The 22,024-nt window shown below is 27.9% G+C and overlaps 1 protein-coding gene across 1 annotated transcript in view; it reads left to right on the forward strand.

Annotated features, from left to right (window-relative positions):
- Nucleotides 1-22,024, forward strand: part of LOC137402857 (nuclear pore glycoprotein p62-like) — a 67,791-nt gene that overhangs the window by 45,405 nt on the left and 362 nt on the right. Inside the window, exons 3-8 of the mRNA XM_068089368.1 lie at nucleotides 18,477-18,640; nucleotides 18,890-19,040; nucleotides 20,147-20,294; nucleotides 20,698-20,882; nucleotides 21,313-21,424; nucleotides 21,808-21,874. Of these exons, the coding sequence (XP_067945469.1) occupies nucleotides 18,477-18,640; nucleotides 18,890-19,040; nucleotides 20,147-20,294; nucleotides 20,698-20,882; nucleotides 21,313-21,424; nucleotides 21,808-21,874 (827 nt within the window). The remainder of the gene's footprint in view (nucleotides 1-18,476; nucleotides 18,641-18,889; nucleotides 19,041-20,146; nucleotides 20,295-20,697; nucleotides 20,883-21,312; nucleotides 21,425-21,807; nucleotides 21,875-22,024) is intronic.

Genomic DNA, 22,024 nt, shown 5'->3' on the forward strand with positions numbered 1-22,024 from the left:
ACATACTACACATCATATTGCTAAAGATATACTACACATCATATTGTTAAAGACATACTATACATCATATTGCTAAAGACATACTATACATCATATTGCTAAAGATATACTACACATCATATTGCTAAAGACATACTACACATCATATTGCTAAAGATATACTACACATCATATTGCTAAAGATATACTACACATCATATTGTTAAAGATATACTATACATCATATTGTTAAAGATATACTACACATCATATTGCTAAAGACATACTATACATCATATTGCTAAAGACATACTACACATCATATTGTTAAAGATATACTCTACATCATATTGCTAAAGATATACTACACATCATATTGCTAAAGATATACTACACATCATATTGCTAAAGACATACTACACATCATATTGTTAAAGATATACTACACATCATATTGCTAAAGACATACTATACATCATATTGCTAAAGACATACTACACATCATATTGTTAAAGATATACTATACATCATATTGCTAAAGATATACTACACATCATATTGTTAAAGATATACTACACATCATATTGCTAAAGATATACTACACATCATATTGCTAAAGATATACTATACATCATATTGCTAAAGATATACTACACATCATATTGCTAAAGATATACTACACATCATATTGTTAAAGACATACTATACATCATATTGCTAAAGATATACTACACATCATATTGCTAAAGACATACTACACATCATATTGTTAAAGATATACTATACATCATATTGCTAAAGATATACTACACATCATATTGTTAAAGATATACTACACATCATATTGCTAAAGATATACTACACATCATATTGCTAAAGATATACTATACATCATATTGCTAAAGATATACTACACATCATATTGCTAAAGACATACTACACATCATATTGTTAAAGATATACTATACATCATATTGCTAAAGATATACTACACATCATATTGTTAAAGATATACTACACATCATATTGCTAAAGATATACTACACATCATATTGCTAAAGATATACTATACATCATATTGCTAAAGATATACTACACATCATATTGCTAAAGATATACTACACATCATATTGCTAAAGATATACTATACATCATATTGCTAAAGATATACTACACATCATATTGCTAAAGATATACTACACATCATATTGTTAAAGATATACTACACATCATATTGCTAAAGATATACTACACATCATATTGCTAAAGATATACTATACATCATATTGCTAAAGATATACTACACATCATATTGCTAAAGATATACTATACATCATATTTCTAAAGATATACTACACATCATATTGCTAAAGATATACTATACATCATATTGCTAAAGACATACTACACATCATATTGCTAAAGATATACTATACATCATATTGCTAAAGACATACTATACATCATATTGCTAAAGATATACTATACATCATATTGCTAAAGATATACTACACATCATATTGCTAAAGATATACTATACATCATATTGCTAAAGATATACTACACATCATATTGCTAAAGATATACTATACATCATATTGCTAAAGATATACTACACATCATATTGTTAAAGATTTACTACACATCATATTGCTAAAGACATACTATACATCATATTGCTAAAGACATACTATACATCATATTGCTAAAGATATACTACACATCATCTTGCTAAAGATATACTACACATCATATTGCTAAAGATATACTATACATCATATTGCTAAAGATATACTACACATCATATTGCTAAAGACATACTATACATCATATTGCTAAAGACATACTATACATCATATTGCTGAAGACATACTACACATCATCTTGCTAAAGATATACTACACATCATATTGCTAAAGATATACTATACATCATATTGCTAAAGATATACTATACATCATATTGCTAAAGATATACTACACATCATATTGTTAAAGACATACTACACATCATATTGCTAAAGACATACTACACATCATATTGCTAAAGATATACTATACATCATATTGCTAAAGACATACTATACATCATATTGCTAAAGATATACTACACATCATATTGCTAAAGATATACTACACATCATATTGCTAAAGATATACTATACATCATATTGCTAAAGACATACTATACATCATATTGCTAAAGATATACTACACATCATATTGCTAAAGATATACTACACATCATATTGCTAAAGATATACTATACATCATATTGCTAAAGATATACTACACATCATATTGCTAAAGATATACTACACATCATATTGCTAAAGATATACTACACATCATATTGCTAAAGATATACTATACATCATATTGCTAAAGATATACTATACATCATATTGCTAAAGATATACTACACATCATATTGTTAAAGACATACTACACATCATATTGCTAAAGACATACTACACATCATATTGCTAAAGTTATACTATACATCATATTGCTAAAGACATACTATACATCATATTGCTAAAGATATACTACACATCATATTGCTAAAGATATACTACACATCATATTGCTAAAGATATACTATACATCATATTGCTAAAGATATACTACACATCATATTGCTAAAGATATACTACACATCATATTGCTAAAGACATACTATACATCATATTGTTAAAGATATACTATACATCATATCGCTAAAGACATACTACACATCATATTGCTAAAGACATACTACACATCATATTGTTAAAGATATACTATACATCATATTGCTAAAGATATACTACACATCATATTGTTAAAGATATACTACACATCATATTGCTAAAGATATACTACACATCATATTGCTAAAGATATACTATACATCATATTGCTAAAGATATACTACACATCATATTGCTAAAGATATACTATACATCATATTTCTAAAGATATACTACACATCATATTGCTAAAGATATACTATACATCATATTGCTAAAGACATACTACACATCATATTGCTAAAGATATACTATACATCATATTGCTAAAGACATACTATACATCATATTGCTAAAGATATACTATACATCATATTGCTAAAGATATACTACACATCATATTGCTAAAGATATACTATACATCATATTGCTAAAGATATACTACACATCATATTGCTAAAGATATACTATACATCATATTGCTAAAGATATACTACACATCATATTGTTAAAGATATACTACACATCATTTTGCTAAAGACATACTATACATCATATTGCTAAAGATATACTATACATCATATTGCTAAAGATATACTATACATCATATTGCTAAAGACATACTATACATCATATTGCTAAAGATATACTATACATCATATTGTTAAAGATATACTACACATCATATTGCTAAAGACATACTATACATCATATTGCTAAAGACATACTATACATCATATTGCTAAAGACATACTACACATCATCTTGCTAAAGATATACTACACATCATATTGCTAAAGATATACTATACATCATATTGCTAAAGATATACTATACATCATATTGTTAAAGACATACTACACATCATATTGCTAAAGACATACTACACATCATCTTGCTAAAGATATACTATACATCATATTGCTAAAGATATACTACACATCATATTGCTAAAGATATACTATACATCATATTGCTAAAGACATACTATACATCATATTGCTAAAGACATACTACACATCATATTGCTAAAGATATACTACACATCATATTGTTAAAGACATACTATACATCATATTGCTAAAGACATACTATACCTCATATTGCTAAAGATATACTACACATCATATTGCTAAAGACATACTACACATCATATTGCTAAAGATATACTACACATCATATTGCTAAAGATATACTACACATCATATTGTTAAAGATATACTATACATCATATTGTTAAAGATATACTACACATCATATTGCTAAAGACATACTATACATCATATTGCTAAAGACATACTACACATCATATTGTTAAAGATATACTCTACATCATATTGCTAAAGATATACTACACATCATATTGCTAAAGATATACTACACATCATATTGCTAAAGACATACTACACATCATATTGTTAAAGATATACTACACATCATATTGCTAAAGACATACTATACATCATATTGCTAAAGACATACTACACATCATATTGTTAAAGATATACTATACATCATATTGCTAAAGATATACTACACATCATATTGTTAAAGATATACTACACATCATATTGCTAAAGATATACTACACATCATATTGCTAAAGATATACTATACATCATATTGCTAAAGATATACTACACATCATATTGCTAAAGATATACTACACATCATATTGTTAAAGACATACTATACATCATATTGCTAAAGATATACTACACATCATATTGCTAAAGACATACTACACATCATATTGTTAAAGATATACTATACATCATATTGCTAAAGATATACTACACATCATATTGTTAAAGATATACTACACATCATATTGCTAAAGATATACTACACATCATATTGCTAAAGATATACTATACATCATATTGCTAAAGATATACTACACATCATATTGCTAAAGACATACTACACATCATATTGTTAAAGATATACTATACATCATATTGCTAAAGATATACTACACATCATATTGTTAAAGATATACTACACATCATATTGCTAAAGATATACTACACATCATATTGCTAAAGATATACTATACATCATATTGCTAAAGATATACTACACATCATATTGCTAAAGATATACTACACATCATATTGCTAAAGATATACTATACATCATATTGCTAAAGATATACTACACATCATTTTGCTAAAGATATACTACACATCATATTGTTAAAGATATACTACACATCATATTGCTAAAGATATACTACACATCATATTGCTAAAGATATACTATACATCATATTGCTAAAGATATACTACACATCATATTGCTAAAGATATACTATACATCATATTTCTAAAGATATACTACACATCATATTGCTAAAGATATACTATACATCATATTGCTAAAGACATACTACACATCATATTGCTAAAGATATACTATACATCATATTGCTAAAGACATACTATACATCATATTGCTAAAGATATACTATACATCATATTGCTAAAGATATACTACACATCATATTGCTAAATATATACTATACATCATATTGCTAAAGATATACTACACATCATATTGCTAAAGATATACTATACATCATATTGCTAAAGATATACTACACATCATATTGTTAAAGATATACTACACATCATATTGCTAAAGACATACTATACATCATATTGCTAAAGACATACTATACATCATATTGCTAAAGATATACTACACATCATCTTGCTAAAGATATACTACACATCATATTGCTAAAGATATACTATACATCATATTGCTAAAGATATACTACACATCATATTGCTAAAGACATACTATACATCATATTGCTAAAGACATACTATACATCATATTGCTAAAGACATACTACACATCATCTTGCTAAAGATATACTACACATCATATTGCTAAAGATATACTATACATCATATTGCTAAAGATATACTATACATCATATTGCTAAAGATATACTACACATCATATTGTTAAAGACATACTACACATCATATTGCTAAAGACATACTACACATCATATTGCTAAAGATATACTATACATCATATTGCTAAAGACATACTATACATCATATTGCTAAAGATATACTACACATCATATTGCTAAAGATATACTACACATCATATTGCTAAAGATATACTATACATCATATTGCTAAAGACATACTATACATCATATTGCTAAAGATATACTACACATCATATTGCTAAAGATATACTACACATCATATTGCTAAAGATATACTATACATCATATTGCTAAAGATATACTACACATCATATTGCTAAAGATATACTACACATCATATTGCTAAAGATATACTACACATCATATTGCTAAAGATATACTATACATCATATTGCTAAAGATATACTATACATCATATTGCTAAAGATATACTACACATCATATTGTTAAAGACATACTACACATCATATTGCTAAAGACATACTACACATCATATTGCTAAAGATATACTATACATCATATTGCTAAAGACATACTATACATCATATTGCTAAAGATATACTACACATCATATTGCTAAAGATATACTACACATCATATTGCTAAAGATATACTATACATCATATTGCTAAAGATATACTACACATCATATTGCTAAAGATATACTACACATCATATTGCTAAAGACATACTATACATCATATTGTTAAAGATATACTATACATCATATCGCTAAAGACATACTACACATCATATTGCTAAAGACATACTACACATCATATTGTTAAAGATATACTATACATCATATTGCTAAAGATATACTACACATCATATTGTTAAAGATATACTACACATCATATTGCTAAAGATATACTACACATCATATTGCTAAAGATATACTATACATCATATTGCTAAAGATATACTACACATCATATTGCTAAAGATATACTATACATCATATTTCTAAAGATATACTACACATCATATTGCTAAAGATATACTATACATCATATTGCTAAAGACATACTACACATCATATTGCTAAAGATATACTATACATCATATTGCTAAAGACATACTATACATCATATTGCTAAAGATATACTATACATCATATTGCTAAAGATATACTACACATCATATTGCTAAAGATATACTATACATCATATTGCTAAAGATATACTACACATCATATTGCTAAAGATATACTATACATCATATTGCTAAAGATATACTACACATCATATTGTTAAAGATATACTACACATCATATTGCTAAAGACATACTATACATCATATTGCTAAAGATATACTATACATCATATTGCTAAAGATATACTATACATCATATTGCTAAAGACATACTATACATCATATTGCTAAAGATATACTATACATCATATTGTTAAAGATATACTACACATCATATTGCTAAAGACATACTATACATCATATTGCTAAAGACATACTATACATCATATTGCTAAAGACATACTACACATCATCTTGCTAAAGATATACTACACATCATATTGCTAAAGATATACTATACATCATATTGCTAAAGATATACTATACATCATATTGTTAAAGACATACTACACATCATATTGCTAAAGACATACTACACATCATCTTGCTAAAGATATACTACACATCATATTGCTAAAGATATACTACACATCATATTGCTAAAGACATACTATACATCATATTGCTAAAGACATACTATACATCATATTGCTAAAGACATACTACACATCATCTTGCTAAAGATATACTACACATCATATTGCTAAAGATATACTATACATCATATTGCTAAAGATATACTATACATCATATTGCTAAAGATATACTACACATCATATTGTTAAAGACATACTACACATCATATTGCTAAAGACATACTACACATCATATTGCTAAAGATATACTATACATCATATTGCTAAAGACATACTATACATCATATTGCTAAAGATATACTACACATCATATTGCTAAAGATATACTACACATCATATTGCTAAAGATATACTATACATCATATTGCTAAAGATATACTACACATCATATTGCTAAAGATATACTACACATCGTATCACTAAAGATATACTACACATCATATTGTTAAAGATATACTATACATCATATTGTTAAAGATATACTACACATCATATTGCTAAAGATATACTACACATCATATTGCTAAAGATATACTATACATCATATTGTTAAAGATATACTACACATCATATTGCTAAAGATATACTACACATCATATTGTTAAAGATATACTACACATCATATTGCTAAAGATATACTATACATCATATTGCTAAAGACATACTATACATCATATTGCTAAAGATATACTACACATCATATTGCTAAAGATATACTATACATCATATTGTTAAAGATATACTATACATCATATTGCTAAAGATATACTACACATCATATTGCTAAAGACATACTATACATCATATTGTTAAAGATATACTATACATCATATTGCTAAAGATATACTACACATCATATTGCTAAAGATATACTACACATCATATTGATAAAGATATACTATACATCATATTGTTAAAGATATACTATACATCATATTGCTAAAGACATACTATACATCATATTGTTAAAGATATACTATACATCATATTGTTAAAGATATACTATACATCATATTGCTAAAGATATACTACACATCATATTGCTAAAGACATACTATACATCATATTGTTAAAGATATACTATACATCATATTGTTAAAGATATACTATACATCATATTGCTAAAGATATACTATACATCATATTGCTAAAGATATACTACACATCATATTGCTAAAGATATACTACACATCATATTGTTAAAGATATACTATACATCATATTGTTAAAGATATACTATACATCATATTGCTAAAGATATACTATACATCATATTGTTAAAGACATACTATACATCATATTGCTAAAGATATACTACACATCATATTGTTAAAGATATACTATACATCATATTGCTAAAGACATACTATACATCATATTGTTAAAGATATACTATACATCATATTGTTAAAGATATACTATACATCATATTGCTAAAGATATACTACACATCATATTGCTAAAGACATACTATACATCATATTGTTAAAGATATACTATACATCATATTGTTAAAGATATACTATACATCATATTGCTAAAGATATACTATACATCATATTGCTAAAGATATACTACACATCATATTGCTAAAGATATACTACACATCATATTGTTAAAGATATACTATACATCATATTGTTAAAGATATACTATACATCATATTGCTAAAGATATACTATACATCATATTGTTAAAGACATACTATACATCATATTGCTAAAGATATACTACACATCATATTGTTAAAGATATACTATACATCATATTGCTAAAGATATACTATACATCATATTGTTAAAGATATACTATACATCATATTGCTAAAGATATACTATACATCATATTGTTAAAGATATACTATACATCATATTGCTAAAGATATACTACACATCATATTGCTAAAGACATACTACACATCATATTGCTAAAGATATACTACACATCATATTGCTAAAGATATACTATACATCATATTGTTAAAGACATACTACACATCATATTGCTAAAGATATACTACACATCATATTGCTAAAGACATACTATACATCATATTGTTAAAGATATACTATACATCATATTGTTAAAGATATACTATACATCATATTGCTAAAGATATACTATACATCATATTGCTAAAGATATACTATACATCATATTGTTAAAGATATACTATACATCATATTGCTAAAGATATACTACACATCATATTGCTAAAGACATACTATACATCATATTGTTAAAGATATACTATACATCATATTGCTAAAGATATACTACACATCATATTGCTAAAGACATACTATACATCATATTGTTAAAGATATACTATACATCATATTGTTAAAGATATACTATACATCATATTGCTAAAGACATACTATACATCATATTGTTAAAGATATACTATACATCATATTGCTAAAGATATACTACACATCATATTGCTAAAGATATACTACACATCATATTGTTAAAGATATACTACACATCATATTGCTAAAGACATACTATACATCATATTGTTAAAGATATACTATACATCATATTGCTAAAGATATACTACACATCATATTGCTAAAGATATACTACACATCATATTGTTAAAGATATACTACACATCATATTGTTAAAGATATACTATACATCATATTGCTAAAGATATACTACACATCATATTGTTAAAGATATACTACACATCATATTGCTAAAGATATACTATACATCATATTGTTAAAGACATACTATACATCATATTGTTAAAGATATACTATACATCATATTGCTAAAGATATACTATACATCATATTGCTAAAGATATACTATACATCATATTGCTAAAGATATACTACACATCATATTGCTAAAGATATACTACACATCATATTGTTAAAGATATACTATACATCATATTGTTAAAGATATACTATACATCATATTGCTAAAGATATACTATACATCATATTGTTAAAGACATACTATACATCATATTGCTAAAGATATACTACACATCATATTGTTAAAGATATACTATACATCATATTGCTAAAGATATACTACACATCATATTGTTAAAGATATACTACACATCATATTGCTAAAGATATACTATACATCATATTGTTAAAGACATACTATACATCATATTGTTAAAGATATACTATACATCATATTGCTAAAGATATACTATACATCATATTGTTAAAGATATACTATACATCATATTACTAAAGATATACTACACATCATATTGCTAAAGACATACTATACATCATATTGTTAAAGACATACTACACATCATATTGCTAAAGACATACTATACATCATATTGTTAAAGATATACTACACATCATATTGCTAAAGTCATACTATACATCATATTGCTAAAGATATACTATACATCATATTGCTAAAGATATACTATACATCATATTGCTAAAGATATACTATACATCATATTGCTAAAGATATACTATACATCATATTGCTAAAGATATACTACACATCATATTGCTAAAGTCATACTATACATCATATTGTTAAAGATATACTACACATCATATTGCTAAAGTCATACTATACATCATATTGTTAAAGATATACTATACATCATATTGCTAAAGATATACTATACATCATATTGTTAAAGATATACTATACATCATATTGCTAAAGATATACTACACATCATATTGCTAAAGACATACTATACATCATATTGTTAAAGACATACTACACATCATATTGCTAAAGACATACTATACATCATATTGTTAAAGATATACTACACATCATATTGCTAAAGATATACTATACATCATATTGCTAAAGGTATACTACACATCATATTGCTAAAGTCATACTATACATCATATTGTTAAAGATATACTATACATCATATTGCTAAAGATATACTACACATCATATTGCTAAAGACATACTATACATCATATTGTTAAAGATATACTATACATCATATTGCTAAAGATATACTACACATCATATTGCTAAAGATATACTATACATCATATTGCTAAAGATATACTACACATCATATTGCTAAAGATATACTATACATCATATTGTTAAAGATATACTATACATCATATTGTTAAAGATATACTATACATCATATTGCTAAAGATATACTATACATCATATTGTTAAAGATATACTATACATCATATTGCTAAAGATATACTATACATCATATTGCTAAAGACATACTATACATCATATTGTTAAAGACATACTATACATCATATTGCTAAAGATATACTACACATCATATTGTTAAAGATATACTATACATCATATTGCTAAAGATATACTATACATCATATTGTTAAAGATATACTATACATCATATTGCTAAAGATATACTACACATCATATTGCTAAAGACATACTATACATCATATTGTTAAAGACATACTACACATCATATTGCTAAAGACATACTATACATCATATTGTTAAAGATATACTACACATCATATTGCTAAAGTCATACTATACATCATATTGTTAAAGATATACTATACATCATATTGCTAAAGATATACTATACATCATATTGCTAAAGATATACTACACATCATATTGCTAAAGTCATACTATACATCATATTGTTAAAGATATACTACACATCATATTGCTAATGTCATACTATACATCATATTGTTAAAGATATACTACACATCATATTGCTAAAGATATACTACACATCATATTGTTAAAGATATACTACACATCATATTGTTAAAGATATACTATACATCATATTGCTAAAGATATACTATACATCATATTGTTAAAGATATACTATACATCATATTGCTAAAGATATACTACACATCATATTGCTAAAGACATACTACACATCATATTGCTAAAGACATACTATACATCATATTGTTAAAGATATACTACACATCATATTGCTAAAGACATACTATACATCATATTGTTAAAGATATACTACACATCATATTGCTAAAGACATACTATACATCATATTGTTAAAGATATACTACACATCATATTGCTAAAGACATACTATACATCATATTGTTAAAGATATACTACACATCATATTGCTAAAGTCATACTATACATCATATTGTTAAAGATATACTATACATCATATTGCTAAAGACATACTACACATCATATTGCTAAAGACATACTATACATCATATTGTTAAAGACATACTACACATCATATTGCTAAAGTCATACTATACATCATATTGTTAAAGATATACTATACATCATATTGCTAAAGACATACTACACATCATATTGCTAAAGACATCCTACACATCATATTGTTAAAGATATACTACACATCATATTGTTAAAGATATACTACACATCATATTGCTAAAGATATACTACACATCATATTGCTAAAGACATACTACACATCATATTGCTAAAGACATACTATACATCATATTGTTAAAGATATACTACACATCATATTGCTAAAGACATACTATACATCATATTGTTAAAGATATACTACACATCATATTGCTAAAGACATACTATACATCATATTGTTAAAGATATACTACACATCATATTGCTAAAGACATACTACACATCATATTGCTAAAGACATACTATACATCATATTGTTAAAGATATACTACACATCATATTGCTAAAGACATACTATACATCATATTGTTAAAGATATACTACACATCATATTGCTAAAGACATACTATACATCATATTGTTAAAGATATACTACACATCATATTGCTAAAGACATACTATACATCATATTGTTAAAGATATACTACACATCATATTGCTAAAGACATACTACACATCATATTGCTAAAGACATACTATACATCATATTGTTAAAGATATACTACACATCATATTGCTAAAGACATACTATACATCATATTGTTAAAGATATACTACACATCATATTGCTAAAGTCATACTATACATCATATTGTTAAAGATATACTATACATCATATTGCTAAAGATATACTACACATCATATTGCTAAAGACATACTACACATCATATTGCTAAAGACATACTATACATCATATTGTTAAAGATATACTACACATCATATTGCTAAAGACATACTATACATCATATTGTTAAAGATATACTACACATCATATTGCTAAAGACATACTATACATCATATTGTTAAAGATATACTACACATCATATTGCTAAAGACATACTATACATCATATTGTTAAAGATATACTACACATCATATTGCTAAAGTCATACTATACATCATATTGTTAAAGATATACTATACATCATATTGCTAAAGACATACTACACATCATATTGCTAAAGACATACTATACATCATATTGTTAAAGACATACTACACATCATATTGCTAAAGACATACTATACATCATATTGTTAAAGATATACTACACATCATATTGCTAAAGTCATACTATACATCATATTGTTAAAGATATACTATACATCATATTGCTAAAGTCATACTACACATCATATTGCTAAAGACATACTATACATCATATTGTTAAAGATATACTACACATCATATTGCTAAAGATATACTATACATCATATTGCTAAAGATATACTATACATCATATTGCTAAAGTCATACTATACATCATATTGTTAAAGATATACTATACATCATATTGCTAAAGATATACTACACATCATATTGCTAAAGATATACTATACATCATATTGCTAAAGATATACTATACATCATATTGCTAAAGTCATACTATACATCATATTGTTAAAGATATACTATACATCATATTGCTAAAGATATACTATACATCATATTGCTAAAGACATACTATACATCATATTGTTAAAGATATACTATACATCATATTGTTAAAGACATACTATACATCATATTGTTAAAGATATACTATACATCATATTGTTAAAGATATACTATACATCATATTGCTAAAGATATACTATACATCATATTGTTAAAGACATACTACACATCATATTGCTAAAGACATACTATACATCATATTGTTAAAGATATACTACACATCATATTGCTAAAGATATACTATACATCATATTGCTAAAGATATACTATACATCATATTGCTAAAGTCATACTATACATCATATTGTTAAAGATATACTACACATCATATTGCTAAAGATATACTATACATCATATTGTTAAAGACATACTACACATCATATTGCTAAAGACATACTATACATCATATTGTTAAAGATATACTACACATCATATTGCTAAAGATATACTATACATCATATTGCTAAAGATATACTATACATCATATTGCTAAAGTCATACTATACATCATATTGTTAAAGATATACTATACATCATATTGCTAAAGATATACTACACATCATATTGCTAAAGACATACTATACATCATATTGTTAAAGATATACTACACATCATATTGCTAAAGACATACTACACATCATATTGCTAAAGATATACTATACATCATATTGTTAAAGATATACTACACATCATATTGCTAAAGATATACTATACATCATATTGTTAAAGACATACTACACATCATATTGCTAAAGACATACTATACATCATATTGTTAAAGATATACTACACATCATATTGCTAAAGATATACTATACATCATATTGCTAAAGATATACTATACATCATATTGCTAAAGTCATACTATACATCATATTGTTAAAGATATACTATACATCATATTGCTAAAGATATACTATACATCATATTGTTAAAGACATACTACACATCATATTGTTAAAGATATACTACACATCATATTGCTAAAGACATACTACACATCATATTGTTAAAGATATACTATACATCATATTGCTAAAGATATACTACACATCATATTGTTAAAGATATACTATACATCATATTGCTAAAGACATACTACACATCATATTGTTAAAGATATACTATACATCATATTGCTAAAGATATACTACACATCATATTGCTAAAGACATACTATACATCATATTGTTAAAGATATACTACACATCATATTGCTAAAGACATACTACACATCATATTGTTAAAGATATACTATACATCATATTGCTAAAGATATACTACACATCATATTGCTAAAGACATACTATACATCATATTGTTAAAGATATACTACACATCATATTGCTAAAGATATACTATACATCATATTGCTAAAGATATACTATACATCATATTGCTAAAGTCATACTATACATCATATTGTTAAAGATATACTATACATCATATTGCTAAAGATATACTACACATCATATTGCTAAAGACATACTACACATCATATTGTTAAAGATATACTACACATCATATTGCTAAAGACATACTACACATCATATTGTTAAAGATATACTATACATCATATTGCTAAAGATATACTACACATCATATTGCTAAAGACATACTATACATCATATTGTTAAAGATATACTACACATCATATTGCTAAAGATATACTATACATCATATTGCTAAAGATATACTATACATCATATTGCTAAAGTCATACTATACATCATATTGTTAAAGATATACTATACATCATATTGCTAAAGATATACTACACATCATATTGCTAAAGACATACTATACATCATATTGTTAAAGATATACTACACATCATATTGCTAAAGACATACTACACATCATATTGTTAAAGATATACTATACATCATATTGCTAAAGATATACTACACATCATATTGCTAAAGATATACTATACATCATATTGCTAAAGACATACTACACATCATATTGCTAAAGACATACTACACATCATATTGTTAAAGACATACTATACATCATATTGTTAAAGATATACTATACATCATATTGCTAAAGATATACTACACATCATATTGCTAAAGATATACTACACATCATATTGCTAAAGACATACTACACATCATATTGTTAAAGACATACTATACATCATATTGTTAAAGATATACTATACATCATATTGCTAAAGATATACTACACATCATATTGCTAAAGACATACTATACATCATATTGTTAAAGATATACTATACATCATATTGCTAAAGATATACTACACATCATATTGCTAAAGATATACTATACATCATATTGCTAAAGATATACTACACATCATATTGCTAAAGACATACTACACATCATATTGTTAAAGACATACTACACATCATATTGCTAAAGACATACTACACATCATATTGCTAAAGACATACTATACATCATATTGCTAAAGTCATACTATACATCATATTGCTAAAGATATACTACACATCATATTGCTAAAGATATACTATACATCATATTGCTAAAGATATACTACACATCATATTGCTAAAGTCATACTATACATCATATTGCTAAAGATATACTATACATCATATTGCTAAAGACATACTACACATCATATTGCTAAAGACATACTATACATCATATTGTTAAAGATATACTATACATCATATTGTTAAAGATATACTACACATCATATTGCTAAAGACATACTATACATCATATTGTTAAAGATATACTACACATCATATTGCTAAAGATATACTATACATCATATTGCTAAAGACATACTACACATCATATTGTTAAAGATATACTACACATCATATTGTTAAAGATATACTATACATCATATTGCTAAAGATATACTACACATCATATTGCTAAAGACATACTATACATCATATTGCTAAAGATATACTACACATCATATTGCTAAAGATATACTATACATCATATTGTTAAAGATATACTATACATCATATTGCCAAAGATATACTACACATCATATTGCTAAAGATATACTACACATCATATTGCTAAAGATATACTATACATCATATTGCTAAAGATATACTACACATCATATTGCTAAAGTCATACTATACATCATATTGCTAAAGATATACTATACATCATATTGCTAAAGATATACTATACATCATATTGCTAAAGATATACTACACATCATATTGCTAAAGACATACTATACATCATATTGCTAAAGATATACTACACATCATATTGCTAAAGACATACTATACATCATATTGTTAAAGATATACTATACATCATATTGCCAAAGATATACTACACATCATATTGCTAAAGATATACTACACATCATATTGTTAAAGATATACTACACATCATATTGCTAAAGATATACTATACATCATATTGCTAAAGACATACTATACATCATATTGCTAAAGATATACTACACATCATATTGTTAAAGACATACTATACATCATATTGCTAAAGATATACTACACATCATATTGCTAAAGATATACTATACATCATATTGTTAAAGATATACTACACATCATATTGCTAAAGACATACTATACATCATATTGTTAAAGATATACTACACATCATATTGCTAAAGATATACTATACATCATATTGCTAAAGACATACTACACATCATATTGTTAAAGATATACTACACATCATATTGTTAAAGATATACTATACATCATATTGCTAAAGACATACTATACATCATATTGCTAAAGACATACTATACATCATATTGGTGAAGACCTAAAGCATTTTTTCTCTTGAATATCTGGCAAGCCAATGAACTTTGAAGTTTCTGAATTTCCATTAAATGGTATATTCTGCTGGCTTTCCTTGCCTCTTTTTATCAAGTGATAGGGGTCTTATTTAGTGAGAAGTGTGCATGCAACTCGCCTGTTCATAATTCCTCGCTATCGCTCTTTCTTGAGAACACCCTGAAAATTGGTGTTAAATCAAATTGTTGAAGCATTTCTTCCTTTTTGTGCTTTACAATGTCAGCATGCACGCCTTATCCACATGAAGGTTACTCTGACGTATGATTACATAGATACGCTTTTAGAATATCTATACTAAAACCATGGATGTGTGAACAGATTTGAATATCAATGTTGTTCTATTCAAACCAATGAGCAAACTCAAACCATCGTGCAAACTCAAAGTATCGAAGTTACGGTTATCTCAAAAGATATCACATAAAAGTTTCAATAATGTCTTTTCCCATGCAGCACAACATCGCTGCCCTCCTTCAGTGCTTCAACTTCAAAGTCTGGATCAATTTCTTTTGCTTTGCCACCTGCATCACAAAGCTCCACACTAGGTGCATCCCATAGCGCAGGTGCTGTCTCTAAGGTTATGTCTGGATTGAGCTCATCAACTAATCCTAGCTTGGGTAAGTTCATGTTTGTAATATTTTTTATATTGATCAGTATCAATAACTGGCTGCAAGGGGCTTCGTTGATAGTTTATCCTGCCTCTGTGTCAGCATCAAATAACAGCATGAAGTTTTTTGTTGCGTTGGTGTAACTCTTGTACTTTCATAGATAGTTCTCCACAATTGTGACCACCTTTAGAAACTAAACCCTGTTCAGATTTACTCAAGGTATAATTTGAATCAAATCTAGTAGTATGCATATTTTAGGAGCGGCAAGTGCACCCACCCTATCCACCACTCAAGTGTCTACCGCAGTGGCTACAAGTAGCGCTCCACCTAAGCTAGCATTCGGTGCCACATCGGCTGTGAGCTCCACCACTGCTACTGTTGCAGCTGCTTCTGGCACAGTAGCCAGTGGGTTAGTGATTCCTTTCACACTAGTATTGTTTGCATCTTATTCTACCGATTCAAAACAAAATGAATACTTTTCGTGGTCGCTCTGCTTGGTAGGTTGTACCCAGTTGTGAATGCTGGTTATGGTCAACTCTTCTGTCAAGCCACCTATTTAGCATCAAGAAGTTGCATTCGTTCGTTTGAAAATTGAAACATTAATTTTTTAAGTGTTTGACTGCTGCATATGCATCTAATGTTTACGTATAAGAGATTATGTTTGAGGATGATGCACATTGAACGATGAAATGCATACAGTACAATAATGTTAGGGTTATTACCAGATCTATTCATGTCTGCAATTTCTATACAAAGACATTGCCCCTCTGCGACTTAGTGTGATCTCTGTAGCGTTGTCGATCATGACAGACGATTACCGTAATCTGGTTCGTTAATCTGGCCCGTAATCTGGTCTATAATCAGGCCCACACTCTGGTCCGTAATATATTCTGTAATCTATTCCATAATCTGGCCCATAATCATATCCGTAATCAGGCCCGTAATCTGGTCCGTAATCTATTCTGTAATTTATTCCATAATCTGGTCCATAATCTGGCCCGTAATCATATCCGTAATCAGGCCCGTAATCTGGTCCGAAATCTATTCTGTAATTTATTCCATAATCTGGTCCATAATCTGGCCCGTAATCATATCCGTAATCAGGCCCGTAATCTGGTCCGTAATCTATTCTGTAATTTATTCCATAATTTGGTCCATAATCAGGCCCGTAATCTGGTCTATAATCAGGCCCACACTCTGGTCCGTAATATATTCTGTAATCTATTCCATAATCTGGCCCATAATCATATCCGTAATCAGGCCCGTAATCTGGTCCGTAATCTATTCTGTAATTTATTCCATAATCTGGTCCATAATCTGGCCCGTAATCATATCCGTAATCAGGCCCGTAATCTGGTCCGTAATCTATTCTGTAATTTATTCCATAATTTGGTCCATAATCAGGCCCGTAATCTGGTCCGTAATCTGGTCCGTAATCTGGTCTGTAATCAGGTCCATAATTTGGTCCGTAATCTGGTCCGTAATCAGGTATGTAATGTGCTGTGACTTCTTCAGCGCAACAGAGCCCAAGATGACCTATAAGGAGTTAGAGGAACACATGAACAAATGGAGCATGGAGCTGGACCACCAGGAGAAAGTCTTTCTAGAGCAGGCCACCAAAGTTAATGCTTGGGACAAAGTGCTCATTGAGAATGGTCAAAAGGTGATGCAGTCTGTAAGACAGCGTGTAGTGTTGTGATCTTTGGGTTCCTGCAGCGTTTAGTGTTGCAATCACTGGGTTCCTCCAGCGTTTAGTGTTGTAATAACTGGGTTCCTGCAGCGTGTAGTATTGTAATCACTATGTTTCTACAGCACGTAGTGTTGTAATAACTGGCTTCCTATGGTGTGCAGTAGTGTAATCTATGTGTTCCTACAGTGTGCAGTATTGTAATGTGTTCCTGCAGCGTGTAGTTTTGTAATCACTGTGTTCCTACAGTATGTAGTACTGCCATCTATGTGTTCCTGCAGCATGTTGTAGTTCAATCTGTGTTCCTACAACATGTAGTATTGTTGTTTACGTTGTCATTGGTGTACAGAACAGATAAGTTGTCTGCTTGTACTAACAGATAACTGATTTGAATTCGGATGTGGAAAAGATAAAGCTTGACCAGCATAGGTTAACAAATGAGCTAGATTTCATTGTGGCGCAGCAGACAGAACTGGAGGAAATGCTCATTCCATTGGAGGACAGCGTGGCTAAGCTACCACCCATTAACTACCAGCAGCACACTGACAGTGAGAGGGAGCACACGTAAGTCTCGTAGCGGTCTCACAGCATTCTCGTAGCTTGCACTGTACTCAACACTACTAATACTACTGATACTAATACTACTGATACTAATACTACTAATACTACTGAGCGCAGACATGACCAGTTGAACATTTAGGGTCATCGTTAAGCCTCTGTCAGCATTCTATTTATGCCAGTCAGGCATGCTTTTACAGAGCCGATGGTTGACAATCAAGCTTGTGCTCAATTTTATAGTCATAAACATCAGCACCATTCTTCTGCATCTCCTCAGTCTTCTTGAAGAACTAGCAAAAAGCTCAGCACCTGTCTCTCCATTCTTGATGTTGTAACATCTAGTGCTAAACTTTACCTCGAAGAACTGATCTGTATGTCTGCTATGAGGAACAGTTGTGGTATTTGTCACCTTTATTGCTTATTTGTCTGTCATTAGGTATCAAATAGCTGAGAATATAGACGCCCAACTGAAGAGAATGACGGAAGACCTTAAGGAAGTCATTGATCATCTCAACATGGGCACTGGCTCTCAGGACACGAGTGATCCTGTAAGGTTGCCTCCCGTTCAGACTTCTTTTACCATGTGTTTACTAGTTTCTGGTTTCCCTGGTCTGTCATCTTGCTGCAATTGCTCGATGTCATACCTTTTTAGACAGTAGTCTTAGTGGGCATGAGCGTTTATGTGTGTAGTTGTGTAAAACAGTCTTTTGAACATTTCAAATGATTGGTTAGACATCACAAAGGTGTGGCTTGTGATATTTCCACCAAACGAAGACATGGTTGTCTCTAAAGCCCCATTATAAGAGATCATAAGGTCAAAAATCTGGCAAATCCTTTTTTCTAAACTACGTAGCAAGGATATTTTTTCTTTGCTGTTTTCGAGTCTGACTTTTTTGCCCTAGATACGAAGAACTTTTAATCAATTTTTCAGATGCTACAGATATCAAAGATACTGAATGCACACATGGAGTCTCTTCAGTGGGTTGATCAAAATGCAGGTTTGTAATTCGGATTAATGAAACACCCTCCCTTCCACAAACTTAGCTAAGGTTAACTAGGTGAAAGTTTTAAAATATTGCGCTTATTATTTGCATTCCATTGTGGAGTCAAATTGTTAGCACACATGTCAATGAGTAAGATAACTAGTT

Source organism: Watersipora subatra, chromosome 1 (assembly GCF_963576615.1).
Source record: "Watersipora subatra chromosome 1, tzWatSuba1.1, whole genome shotgun sequence".
NCBI classification, from domain to species: domain Eukaryota; kingdom Metazoa; phylum Bryozoa; class Gymnolaemata; order Cheilostomatida; family Watersiporidae; genus Watersipora; species Watersipora subatra.